Source organism: Lagopus muta, chromosome 3 (assembly GCF_023343835.1).
Source record: "Lagopus muta isolate bLagMut1 chromosome 3, bLagMut1 primary, whole genome shotgun sequence".
Taxonomy (NCBI): Eukaryota; Metazoa; Chordata; class Aves; order Galliformes; family Phasianidae; genus Lagopus; species Lagopus muta.
This window is the reverse complement of record NC_064435.1, coordinates 35,431,185-35,445,172: the sequence shown is the minus strand read 5'-3', so window position 1 is coordinate 35,445,172 and position 13,988 is coordinate 35,431,185. Positions and strand designations below refer to the sequence as shown.

The window sequence follows — 13,988 nt, the reverse complement described above, 5'->3', positions numbered from 1 at the left end:
CAGTTCCAAGAAGGAAACAGAGATTAATGACTGCATACTTTCTAGGACTAACTTACCATAGACAACTTCCTCACATTCAACATTACAACAGAGAAACGGTTCCCAAAACTATGCCAAGTGGACACAGGCTAGAGCAGTCTCCTGATTTGTGACTATCACAGTACGTCCAGAAATGGAGAATCATAAAAATTCATTGCTTTGATAATAAACATGGATGGAGGGAAAAAAGTGAATTAACATTAATGCCTTATCCTCAGTACATAACAGAGAACACAAATGCACATCTACTTGAATTAACTTTATTTAGACTATCATAGAAAAAAGAATCACTGATAGCACCAAAAAAGACTTCACAAGATAAAGGATGTAAAAGAAAGCCACATACAAGTTCATCATAAATACACTGCTCTCTTACCATATTACACACAATATTCCTTGAAGTTGCATTAAGAACTAATTACTCCTAAAGCAGTTAGCAGACATTTCACTTGCCAAGTTGGTCCCTGTTTTTAAAGTTAAACCCTGCCCTTCTTACTCAGGCAAATCCTTAGAGTTATTCTAAAGAACTCAGTCTGAATAAGAAACAGACAGCTAGACTCTTTGTAAATGTCTCATCTCAGCTGCTACATCTATATGCAACTGTAGAGCAAGATTGTCTTTTACACTAGATCTACCTGGGAACCAATAAATATAGTTAACAGAGTTATTCACATGAAAAAAGTTCAATTTACTGAATTTGGCAAATGTAGAAATAATCTGCACTATAACACATCTAAGCTTGTGATTACAAAGCAGTGTTCATATAGTAGTCACAGTTAATGTTTGTTTATATTATTTTAATTAATGCATTTCATATTCTCTATCTTACACAGCTGTTTCATCAAAAAGCTAGAGAGTCCTTTAATTTAAAACCCTGAGAAACGTGGCAGCTGTATTCAGATAGGGTTCAAAGCAGACATGCTTTGAACGTAATGTCTCCTATTTTATTATGTGGCCCCACAGAGGCAGATGGTGGTGGTGTGGTAGTAGAGGTTAAGCCTGCCACCAATATTCCCAAATATTTTGTTGCTGTGGGACACATGGCAACAGAGAAGCAGTCTGACTGCTGGCATCTGACATGCAAGTATGAAGCAAAGGATTGGAATTAAATCCCTGAAAAATTGCACCCATAGACATTTATCGATTCTTGCCAAATGTTTATGGAGCCCAAACAGTGATTGCACAGTGAGGCAGCGGGTGCATTTCAGCAGTGGTGACAGCAACATGAAAGAACATGTTCCAGACAGCCATGCACAGCTGTCATATCACAAAGGGAAGAGCATCTCAATTAGCTCATCTGTGTAAATCAAGCACACGACTATGACTGTGTTGGAAAATAGTATTTCATAGTGTTGTTCTGCTGTTTGTATCAATCTATTGTTATTTCCATGTAAATAAATAGGAGGCATTACTTCTGGATTGATGTACTGGAAAGTTTAAGGTATTACAAAACAGAGCTGAGGTATGAATCTATTTTTTTCCATAAACTCCAAGTCCCCACTGATGTTAACATGGAAACTGTGCAAGAAAGTAGAATTACAGTTGATTGTCTTATCTCAGTTTTTGAACACAATATAAAATTTTCACTAATAGAACCAAATGCAACATTATGCCAACATCAAGTTTTCTAATTGGCCTTTTTTTTTTTCATTCCAGCTATATTAACTATCCAAAAAAACACAAGCAGACTACTGTCTTCACTTAATTAATGGAAAACTACCTTTAACTACAATGAGAATTCTACTCAGCAACTACAGGAAAACTTAGAGTGTGTATAAAGCAAAAGTTAGGTTTACATTCTTCTACAGACCTCTGTTTCTCTGTGTGTATCTCCCGTCTGCTGATTGCAAACAGCAGGCTCTTCGAATACATATAAAATGGAATTTGAAAAGAGCAGAAAGTGGAAACAGAACATAACTATGCTCTTCACACTTACTTATTTTACCTGATATTTGCAACACCTAATTCAAAATGCATATTCACATTTATGTAGAACTCACAAGGTATAAGCTCTCTGAACAACACTGAATGTACAACACAAAGTTTCAGAAATCAGGTAAAACACATCCTTTCCATGTCTCTTTGCTACCACGTTTACTTATGATTTTGAACAATTTTTCAAATAACAAAATAATCCTTCTCAAGAACTTGGTTACACAGACAAATTTACAAGCCCAAGACCCAAGGTCTCATTTGTTAAATCATTTGAAAAGGATAGGATTTTACTATACAATATACCTAAAGATCTAGTGCTATTACAGTACACAACATTTTACAGAGACAATCTCCATATTTTGAAATAAGAATGCAAAACTTTTCCTTGTACTAAACCTGAAAATGTTCAAATTCATACGTAAAATCAAAAAAACTTTTCCCAGAAGAAAAATGTATTTTTCAGTAGCAATGAAGTATAACCCAAGACTATTATGATTTAGAACGTAAAATTTTAGATTAGTGGTCCAATAGTACAGAAGAAACACAGGATAAATTATTGTAAAATAAGATAATTATTCTGTCTTCCTGTCACATACATTGCATTATATCAGCTTAATTATGCAATGCAGGCAAATAATTCTATTTACCAATAGCAATGCCACACCTCTGACAAGATACTCAATCAAAAAAATAGACTTGCTGGAATGAAGAAAACGTTCCTGTATAAATCGGAGTATAATTATAAATCAATTCTTTTGTTTCTTCACCTTCACTGGGGAAACGGTGCAGGTTCTTCCGGGCTGTAAAACATTTCAGAAGTACAGATCACTTTACAGCTATCAGCCTCGACAGTATCTTTGTTAGCAAATGATTCTGTGTTCATAACAGTAAACATAATAACAGCAATTAATATAAGAACAATCATTAAGATACAGGTTCAGAAAGTTGTTTACAGCAGTATTTTATTAGCGAGGAGGGACAAATTCAACTGTTAATTTAAAATTCAGGCTACAGAAGAAGGTATATTCATGAGCTATTGGCAGTATCTATCAGAGACAGCAATACTGATAACACTGGAGGAAATGCATCAGAGCATCAGCCTACTGAAAGATGCAGTGCAAATATGGTCTTTGTTGCTAAGGACAATAAGAACTAAATCCTGCTCTAGTTCGTCATGTTGGCAACTCTACACATGTTAAAATTAGTTACAGATGGATATGAAAGTGATATTAAAAGAGTCGCTTAATTATACACATATCTATGTTCTCTTAATTTTTGTCAGTTGAAAAGAGTTTACGTTTTTCACTGTTTGTGCATATATGTACACAAATTCATATGCACTGCATCTCAACAGGAAGAAGTTAACAGAAGAGCTTCCACATTTGCTTGGATAATAGCCATAGTAGCTTTACTTCTGCTTACAAAATATATGGTGTTCTACTACTGCACTACAAAAACAATTAAATGGACATATTTTATACCTTTTCTTTTTTATCCCATTTAATCTTATTAAAACCGATAAAACACAGGAAGCTTATGGACACTGTCAAGGGATTTCATGTTATTTTTCTACCTTTATGGAAAGCAGCGTAAGACTACAGTATGCAAGGAAATAGCCTTAAAACTTGTAAGTATAAACATGACTTTTATTTCTACAGACTCACTGACTATGTCAGCACACATTTTGCCTATTTTAAATCACTGTCCCTTTCTCCAGTTTGGTTGCTCTTTTCATAAGACTCATAGAATGCTTTGAGTTGGAAGAGACCTTTAAGATCATATAGTTCCAACCCCTTGCTATAGGTAGGGACACCTCTCTCAAGACCAGGTTGCTCAAAGCCCATTCAGCCTGGCCTTGACTGCTTCCAGGGAGGGGGCATCCACAACCTCACTGGGAAACCTGTTCCGTAAGTCAAGAAGTCAAACCTAGAGTCCAAACACAGTTTGGTTATTGATTATGTTTTTTATATTCCCAGTCAAACAATTGAGACATCTTCATGAACAGCCAGAAATCAGTATTTCAGCAGAATGGTGTAGGAAGCATTGATAAGTGTATAATCAAGTTTGATCACTTCAATACTCTTGTATTTGTAGAGTATTTAATGATAGCAAACAGACTACAATGGTAACTTGGTTTAGAACTGAGGACATGTCTAGAATTATGAATGGATCATTTTTTTTTCCATGTTAAAGTCTTTGTGCAAGGGAAGATATGACATTACAAGATCATTATGACATCATGAGATCATTCAAAACAGAAGAAAATCACTGCACAGGCAAGACTTTTGGCCCAGACTACTGAAAAGGTTTGGTCTACTTCTGCTACAGCAGTCGGCCTTTTAATGCCACTTTCACAAAGCCATTCTATTTCCCTTACTTTTTATAAGCCTAAATAAAGGTTGCAGAGTAAGCTTTTCAGGAAGCAGTAAGAGGTAAGTAAATATAAGTAAGACTTATATTTACAAACAATAAACTTACCTTCATTAACAAAGAAGTCAGCTATGTAATGTGCAGCTCTTACAGCTGATGAGGAATGTGGAATGCCTGATGAGTTCTTCCATTCAAAAGGATTTTTTTCTGGATGCCACTGGACACCATAAATTGGGTATTTGTATGCTGCAACAAACACATTTTCAATCAAAGCATAAAAGTGAGATCTACACCTTAAGAGTGATGTGTTTAGTCTTACTGAAAAACAAAGTCAAAGGACAAGCTATAAAAAACCCTCACTTATCAACAGCTTCATAAAAGCTTAAAGAGCAAGCTGAAACAGGTCCAAGTATCAGGATCTTCTTGAAGGCCCAGTCAAACCAGAGGAAGCTCCCATTTGGTCCATACCAGGAAGAAGCCAGTCCTTATGTCTTGCATAGAAAACAAAGCCACAGCAGGTGGTGACTGCTCTGTGATAAAAACTGCTTGCAGGCACAAGACGTGTTATCATTAGCCTGATTACATCTTCTGATCAAACTGCTATTCTCCTCTTCTTCTAGAGGACTGACAGCATGCCATACAGAAGAATCCCATAGGCTGACAGCTGGGCCTTATTGTAGAGGTGCTAGTCATGCACTAATCAAAATAAACCCCTCTCTAATGCGCTAACATGTTTTCTTTAAGATGAGCAAACCTGGTGGAAAACATAGGTAACATGCAGTAGGGAAAGCAAAAGGATTTTGGAGAACAATTACCAGTATGGGTGTCAAAGCAATGAGAGAAATTGCTGTTATTTCAATATCGTGAATTGTCCTCCCTGTACTCAAATGGGCAATAAAGCATCATGAGGAGGCATGCATAAGCAGACAGACAACAAGATGCAACAGAGGTACACTAGGGGTTAGGCTATTACAAGATGAGTGCTATACACTTTGTACCACAGTACTGGAATATTCCAGTGTTGAAGTGTCATAGCACATCTGGAAGGGGAATAGTGAGTGAAAGAAGTAGTTAAGCTCAAAAATATGTACTCAAAAGAAAAACTTTCTCTGCAAACACTACATCCATCACAGGCAGAGCACAGACAGAGCCAGCACTCACCCTGTCATTCTAACAGTAAGCTTGCACTACAAAACAGCATAAATGCCACCACACCTCCAAAACTGCTGAATAAATACTTTGTTTCAGTCATATTTTAGAAAGGAAATTCATTTTCCTACCTTCCATGGTAGATATAAATTCCACTTCATCATCAGTGTTAGTGGTCAGAATATTATAGAAATTATAAAGCTTTTCATTCTTTGTGAAATTCTGCAGTATGAAGGAAAGAAAATAAAGATGTGTTATCTGTTTATTTCTAGTTTAGACAGAGAGAATGCATTTGTGTTTGTGAGGTAAAACAATCAAATACCTCCATGGAAATGCTCCACATGTGAAAGTTTGATGTTAACGGCTCAGTAGCAAAGGCATGTAGCAAATCACTGGGAAGATTCTTGAATAATCTACTTTGTTTTGCAGCTGTCACAAAGAAAAAACAGATACTGTCCATTATCCAAGCTGCTAACAGGCTGTCTATTACTGAATAGGAAACACATTTAATAAAACACTACTTTGAAACAAACTGTCAGGTTTCTGTGGTAAAACTTCACAATTTAAGAATGTACTGCAAAGAAATAAAAAAAAAACAAAACAAAACAGTGAGATAAATCCAGAGTTGTATAGACTTTATAAAAGTTTAGTCAAATTAATAAGAAAGTATTAATCATCAAACATTCAGCCTTGTGTATTTTTCACAAGCAAAACCACAATACCTCTCAGCAAAACTCAGACATGAGATGTAGTGGGATTTCTCACCTGATGTAAAGTTCAAAGGGAGTGAAAAACCATTTGTTTTGGTATTAACAAGTAAAATTTCACCACTTGTGAGGTATGTCAGCAACTCGTGTCCAAGACATGTTCCCCATACTGGGAAATAATCTCCTTTATCATTAGCCTTCAAAATAAACAACAACAAAATAAAGTACTGAAGATTTACAGAAAGAAAAATGAGAACTTCCTATTCTTTTCACTTTCACCTCTGTAGATGAGAAATAAAACTACTACAGCAGTACAAACTACTAAACAGTTGTAACAGTTCAGCAATTGAAATAACCACATCATCAAATGCCTCAGTTTTTCTTTAAAAACTTAAAATAAAAAAATTAAAAAAAAAAGAAGCAAACATCAGTCTGGATGATACGGGTGTATTAAAAACCCCGTAACAATACCACAGCCTATTACATACCTGCCAGTGTATTGTTGATTATGGTAGCTCACCTTACATTTGTAAAACTGCTAATGTTTTATAGTGCTAATCAAGTCTGAAAAGATGAAAATTAAAATACACAATCACCAATACTAGCACAAGAAAAAAAAAAAAAGATGAGTAAGCATTACACATGAAGAAGTGAAAATTATTTTCTGTCTTTTAGTCACCTTAAGGGCACGTATCAACCAGTAAGCCTGACTCTTTGGTCATAAATTTATGACATACACAATTTGTTGTGAAATGTCAACAGAATTTCGTAATAGTCCTGCAAACACTAACAGGGAACCACAAGAAACCACCGCCCCAAGCTGCACTTTACACCATGAGCAGTTTTGTAGAGACAGATGAGATCACTAGTTTTATAAAATTCAGGTTGAAGGTGACAGATGAGTAATCACTATGAAAAAAGACAAGAGACAGATGATAGAAGAGCAACATTGATATCATAGGGACTGAGCAGTAGGAAACTGGTGCACTGAGCTGCAGCTGACTAGTTTTGTGGATGCCTGTGCTTTCCTGGTCTGATCTCCATTCCTTTCAACAATACACTCTTAGAAGACAGTGAAGTTTTACTTCAAAATATGTTTATTACCTAGAAAAAAAAAAAAGAATCTCTTATGCTCAGAGAGAATTAAATTTTCCATAAGGATTGAGAGCCTTCCTGATGTTCCTTGAAAGAAATAGCTTTCCCACAAATTCAATCTTTTCCTAAAAAAAAGCTAATGATTAGCAATAAAAAGTACTTCATACCACCTTTCACATGCTTTTTGTCATGTTGTAAGTTAAATTAATGTTAACTTCAGAAAATCTGTTCTATTTACAGCTACCAAGCCACTGGTAATTAGTACAATGAGATAACATGCTAAAGTAAACATTTTATATGCATCTTCAAAGATGCATTTAAATCTACTTACATATAAGAATATAGGTGCTTCACTAACTGTAGAATATATGTTAGGAGAAGCTTTAACGTTACACGATTGTAGACTGGATTGTTAGAGAGCCTCTGTGGAATTCCTTCGGAGTCTAAGTCTTATTTATGAGAGGTTTACTAGTAATTACATTTAGGTGGATCTTTGTTCTGTATTTAATGTCCCTGGATACTTTGTGCTTTTGCAAAGCTTTATTGTTACTTTATTGCAGGTTCAGAACAGCAATGAAGCCCCTAGTTACAGTGAATAAACAATAACTGGAATTTAAGAAGACACCACATATAACATGAGAGGGTGTCAGACGTCCGAATCTTAAGCTTTGAAATGATTTTTTAAGTAGAAGCTAGCAATGAGATACTGATTATCAGGCTTATGGTTAACACATTGGATGCCAGTGGGAAACTAGAATATGAGCCTCCTTGTTGCTTTGATTTTTGAACAGTGACAAGAACAGACTGTTCCTTAGTAATTACCTCTAATGCCTTGCGGTAAAATATCTTAGCAACCCTGGAATATTCTGAAGTCCTAAGATTCACACCACCTCCTGGAAAAAGTACCCTGAAAGGCAACATCCAAGAATATGATTAACAACAGGGAATAACAGCGATCAAATTAAAAACTGGACAGTGAAAAGAGAGAGAAGTCTGACAGTGGCTTTAAGGTTCTGGATTAGGACATCTAGGTTTCTGAAATCTATAAATGGGTATCCAAGGTTCCACCACAAACAGGAGGGATCTAGTCAGAAAAGTCAATAGCAGTTCAAATACATTTTCAAGAGAAGACACTCAACTGGCTGGGAGGCTGAATAGCCCAGTAGGCTTATTGTACTGATGTGTTCTCTATTAATTATGTGAGTTTAGACAGCTATCACATATATAGTTACATTAGTCTTTTTCATTTGCATTATCCTTGTCTTTTACTGAATCACATTCTAAAATTTTGTATTCTTATACTAATAAATAATTATTAGCAAAAAGACATGACCAAAAATAGCATAGAGAGAGGTGAAAAAAACAGAGAATACATGAAACAGAGATACTTCTGCTACTATACAAAAGAGTTGTCTGCAATGACTCCATCAAACCCTACCCTCACTCCAAGCTGCCTTTTCCTAAACTATAAAATCCTGGCCCTATTCTCCATTCATCCTATTCCATTTAAGTAGAGACAAATTTATGAAGAAAGGTAGAGAAAACTGAGCTTATTTAGCTTGGAGAAGAGAAGGCCCCAAGGAGACCTTATTGTGGCCTTCCAGTACTTGAAGAAAGCATATAAACAGGAGAGGGAATGGCTGTTTACGAGGGTGGATAGTGACAGAACAAGGAGGAATAGCTTTAAACTGAGACAAGGGTGGATTAGGATAGATATTAGGAAGAAGGTTTTCACACAGAAGGTGGTGACACACTGGAACAGGTTGCCCAAGGAGGTTGTGGATGCCCCATCCCCAGAGGCATTCAAGGCCAGGCTGGATGTGGCTCTGGGCAGCCTGGTCTGGTGGTTGGCGACCCTGCACATAGCAGGGGAGATGAAACTCAATGATCATTGTGGTCCTTGTCAACCCAGGCCATTCTGTGATTCTATGAAATTGTACCCCTTCTTATGGAAGATCAAAAAGTTCCCAATAAAAAGTGAAAAAGTATGCTTGGCTGTAACCTTTGGTCACAGAGGATCTAATTTAGCTAAATAAGACAAAGTAATCTCAGAGACTATTTAAAAAACAAATAGTGTGCAATCTTTTTCCTCCATAAAAATAAATTTAAAAAAATACAAAAAAAAACAACTGTAGCTAATCTTTGTGTGGCTTCCCAGCTACAAAAACCACAAAAGCCTAAGACTTCATATAGTCTAACAGGTTTCATACATGCAAATGATGACATGCACAATCAAGTACTTCTATCAGTAGGTAAATGAAGTCTCTTCCAGATAAAACTGGAAATAATCAAGTGATCTCTTTAACCCACTGTAGTGGGAACTCAACTGGATTTACTAGTGCTACCCCCATCAGCCACGGAGTTTTCACAAAAACAGCTGAAGGATTCCTCAGCATTTCTGAGCTCTGGAAACAGTAACTGGTAACTTGTTCTAGCTACTTGTTAGTATTTCAGTGATACATTTCATACCATCCTAAGCATCTACAAAGTGAGTGAATATGCACTTAAACTCCTGGGACTGGGTTTACTTCAAGGCAAGCAATTCACAGGATCCTGCAAAAGCCATCAAATATTTTCTAGAAAAGTAAAGGTGTATTCACAAAAGCATAAATTATTCTCTAGCTTGAATTTAGAAAAATGAGTATAGCTAAACAGGACAAATTACAGACTTCTACAGAGATTTGTTTAGACAAATATGATGATCCTCATATGGAAGAGGTGGGAAATTCACTTCACCTGTTCCTTCTGTTCATCATAAACTGGCCAACATTAATTTAAAAACAAAAACAAAAACAAAACAACTGACATTTCTGCTAGTACAAGATGGAAGATGGAAGTAACTCATTAAGCAACAATGATAATGGCTTGTTATTGTGATAGGCAGGTCAAAATGCAGCTGCCTGCATTCTACAATCTCTCACTGATTAGAGGTGATGATGTTCACCATGGATTTCAAAGGCTGTCTCAGAAAAACAAAGCTACACTCATAAAATTCTACCTCTGCTATAGTAACTTCCATGGTCTTAAGATGAAGGCATTTAATCATAAAGAATTTCCAACTGCAAAGAACCTCAAGCTAAGGTCTCACAACATGAAAGATCAATCTACTTCTTTCTTATACTAAGTTCCCACAGTACAGAGTCCTTCCCCACACAGATCCTATTTGTTACTTATGCACGACTGTATTACGGAAGCCATGAGCTGACAGTGGAATATAATGAGAGGAAATATAGATCATTCTTACCCACCTACATAGCACAGACCCAACTGTCAACCTCAGCAAAGACAGAAGGATAAAAGAACAAGATCTATCTGCCTAATACTCCACTAAGCATTGACAAAGACTGGGGGGTAGAAAGGAGATTCCACTGCTTACAGTTCCTCTGATATGAAACTCATTTTGTCTCCAGTACAAGAAGACACAGGGAAGAAAGCACAATTGCCTTACTCTTCCTTTTTTTAGAACACTCTGAAGATCCACATCTTAATGTGTAGGGAATGCTGTGGGGCATAAGATGACACAGCTCTCCCCGATAGCCACTGCTCTAAACATGCAAGTTTTAGTCATGGTGATTAATATTGTGATGTGCATAAGATCTATGAAAATATTAATGGTCTAAGATGTTCATCTCATGACTACAAGTAGACCAAGCATGCTCTATGGGATCACACACAAAACTACTGAAGTGTAGCACGATTTTCCTTAGATCACAATTAAAAGTGTGTTAAACTAGATCACATGCAGAAAACATGGAAAAGAGACACACGGGACAGTTACCAAAGGTCAGCTGACAATTTGGAATATGTTTGTCTAACAAGAGACTTAAGAGACTTAAGCCTCAGAAACAGGGCAGGCAAGATGGACCATTAAAGGCAGAAAGAGCCCAAAGAGAAAAGTGTAGAAGAGAATGGAAATCAGAAGCTTTGATGCTGGAGGAACTTGGAGAGTACTGAAAGAGAATGGAAGAAGAGAGAAGATAGGGTTGGAGCAGAGAAGACTGAGTGATGACACACCCAGCATAACGTACTACATTTCAATATCAAGGTGATTGCTTAAAGGAGAATGAGAGAAAAAAGGAAATGACCTACTTCACTTGTAAAGAATAAACCAATGGTTAACCGCTGTCACTCCACTTCCGACTATCTGCATTGGGGAATGCTAATATGAGTCCTGACAGTGTTATAGATAATCTGACATGCTCCAAATGGAAGAAAATGGAGCAGATCTACATGGGATGAAACAGTGCTCTGTCTTAGAACAGATTTATATGTCAGCACAAGCTTGCAAGAGAGCAAAAAGACAACATCCTTGAGAAAAAAGCAGATGAAAAAAAAAAAAAAAAAAAAAAGAATTACCAGTATTTCAACAGAAATACAATGCTCAAAACTTACCCATTAATAGAGTGGAATATTTTATCATATTCTTCATCTGAAAGATTTAATCTGAAATACCAGGAAAATAATTACAAAACACATAGTATATATATAAATATATACGTATAAAACCATAAAAATATCATATTATATACTATATATATTACTGAACTGAAAGAAGAAGTATAGAAAATATACAAAAAGTATGGTTTAAACATTCAAAATAAAATAGTCAAAGTGCAAATGAAACAGGAACCTGTCAGGTATGGTTCAGGATTAGATATTGAGACCCCTTTGCAACTGATCATTAAATTTAACATTTACATAAATGGTATGGCTATTATTTCCTGCAAACTGGCCACTCCGGTTTCTGATTGATCCCAAGATGTGCAGAACTGCAAACAGTTGGTCACACCCATTCTTCAGAAAAGACTGACAGGTGGAAAGATCATTAAACATCAGGAAAACAGTACGATGGCTCTACACTCACGCAAAATGTATACACTGCGTATATTCAGTGTCCAGCTTTGCAGTATCTAACTAAGCTTAAAAAATTGGAAGCATCCATTCAGTGTGTGATCAGCAAAACTTCTGGTCAGCAACCATTCTGGAAGCTCCACTAGCTACATGAGGAACACTAGCGTAAAATTCAGGCACTTCACCATTGTCCTTACTGGTCTGTGTGGGTACATCCCATTATGATTTTTTTGATGCTCCATTAGTGTCATTTGTATGATTCTCACTTTAACATCTGACAACAATGCATTTACTACTGTAGAGCCAACTGCTGGCTATGAAGCACATCAGTTCTTCTACTTACTCTATTAGTTTTTACTCAGGAACCAAACTATTACACAGTAGGATGTCAGTGACCCACACTTTGAGCAAAACTGGACTTGGATTTCTTCAAGGACAGTCTTTCTACATTACTTCAATTCTCAGACGACAGGATGACAGAATGTGACAAAAGATAGAATTTCTCCAGATGCGTGTGTTTGTTTGACAATACACATTAGACTGAACATAACAACTTCAAAAAACCACCAAGGTGAACTAGGGAGGGGTAATTTTACAAATTAAAAAAAAAAAAAAAGAGAGAGAAATTGGGAGGAAAAAAAAAAAAAAAGACTTTTGTAAAAAGAAATATTAACAATTACACATTCCAGCCTACTGCTATCCTGATTTTTAGAACAGCTCACAAATTGTGGCTTTGAATAGTAGTCGATGAGCTGTAAACACTCAGAAAATCAGCATGATGCTGCCTGGGCGTCCAATAGCCTTACGTTAACTGTTACCCACTTCAGGAGATACAAAAACCCACCTTATTGGCACGATGCGGGCACCAGCAGACTCCAAGAACTTCACATACGAAGCCGCAATATACGAACTTCCGAATTTGTGGAACTCATCAAAGTGACATTCCTGCGACAGTATCCCTGAGAGGTCCAAGAGAGAAAATCAGCACGTCAAGAAATGTTTCATGCAATTGTTGGGCACAGAAAGAAAAATTAGACTCCCTACTCTCCCCCCCCACCTCCCATTACAGCATTACCTGCGCTGTCCAATGACAAATGGTGGGACAGCGGGCATCAGTCACACTGCCCGGTCACAAGGCACCTGGCAAATATGTTTCACCTAACTCCCCTCTTTTAACTACGCAGTAATAACTTCTCTTAAATAAGTCCCATTTTGAGACTCTGCTGAAGTATGTACAGCACTGCGGGTCTCCGCAACAAAGAGTTCAGCAGTGAGAGCTCGCGCAGTCTAACCACCATTTCGCGACTTTCACACCACGGAAGCCCGCAGGCTTTCGGTTTTAGTAGCTACGTGAGGAGAACCAACGCGTAGATGCCACACGGCCGCCCCTTACCGACGATGGGCCTCTCGTTGAGCTCCGGCTCGCGACCGCGCGGGGCGAGCGAGGCGGCGGTGGCATAGCGGAGCAGTAGCAGGAGGACGGCGGCGGCCGGGAGCGGAGCGAGCCCCGCTACGTGCCCCATCGCCACTCGACCGCTGCCGCTCCGAACAGACAGTTCCGCGACCGGCCGCGGGGCACGCTGGGAAATGGAGTCCCGCCGGCCCCGCCGCCGACCGCCGGGCACCGGGCGCAGCGGGGGCTTTCGTCGCCCTTCTCCTCACGCTGAGCGAGAGGAGGCGGCCGTGCGCCCGCGGAGGCCTGGTGGGCAGCATTCTCTAGCCGCCCTCCGGCTTCCCAGCGGCCTAGGCGCTGAGGGCTGAGCTGTCAACCGCTTCTCGCGGCCGCCGTAGCTTAACAAGAGCAAGCAGCGCGCTTGCAGCCCGGAAGGCCAACGCTACCCG

General features: G+C 38.0%; 1 protein-coding gene across 1 annotated transcript; it reads right to left on the bottom strand.

Moving 5' to 3' along the window:
* Window positions 1–283: 283 nt before the first annotated feature.
* On the bottom strand, window positions 284–13,790 carry GGH (gamma-glutamyl hydrolase). Its single transcript, XM_048938781.1, has 9 exons — window positions 13,540–13,790; window positions 12,991–13,105; window positions 11,688–11,738; window positions 8,118–8,202; window positions 6,259–6,397; window positions 5,816–5,922; window positions 5,625–5,715; window positions 4,453–4,590; window positions 284–2,774 (listed from the first exon to the last, which is right to left on the bottom strand). Exons 1-9 carry the CDS (start codon window positions 13,667–13,669, stop codon window positions 2,653–2,655), a joined length of 978 nt encoding a protein of 325 aa, XP_048794738.1. The 5' UTR covers window positions 13,670–13,790; the 3' UTR covers window positions 284–2,652.
* Window positions 13,791–13,988: the final 198 nt, after the last annotated feature.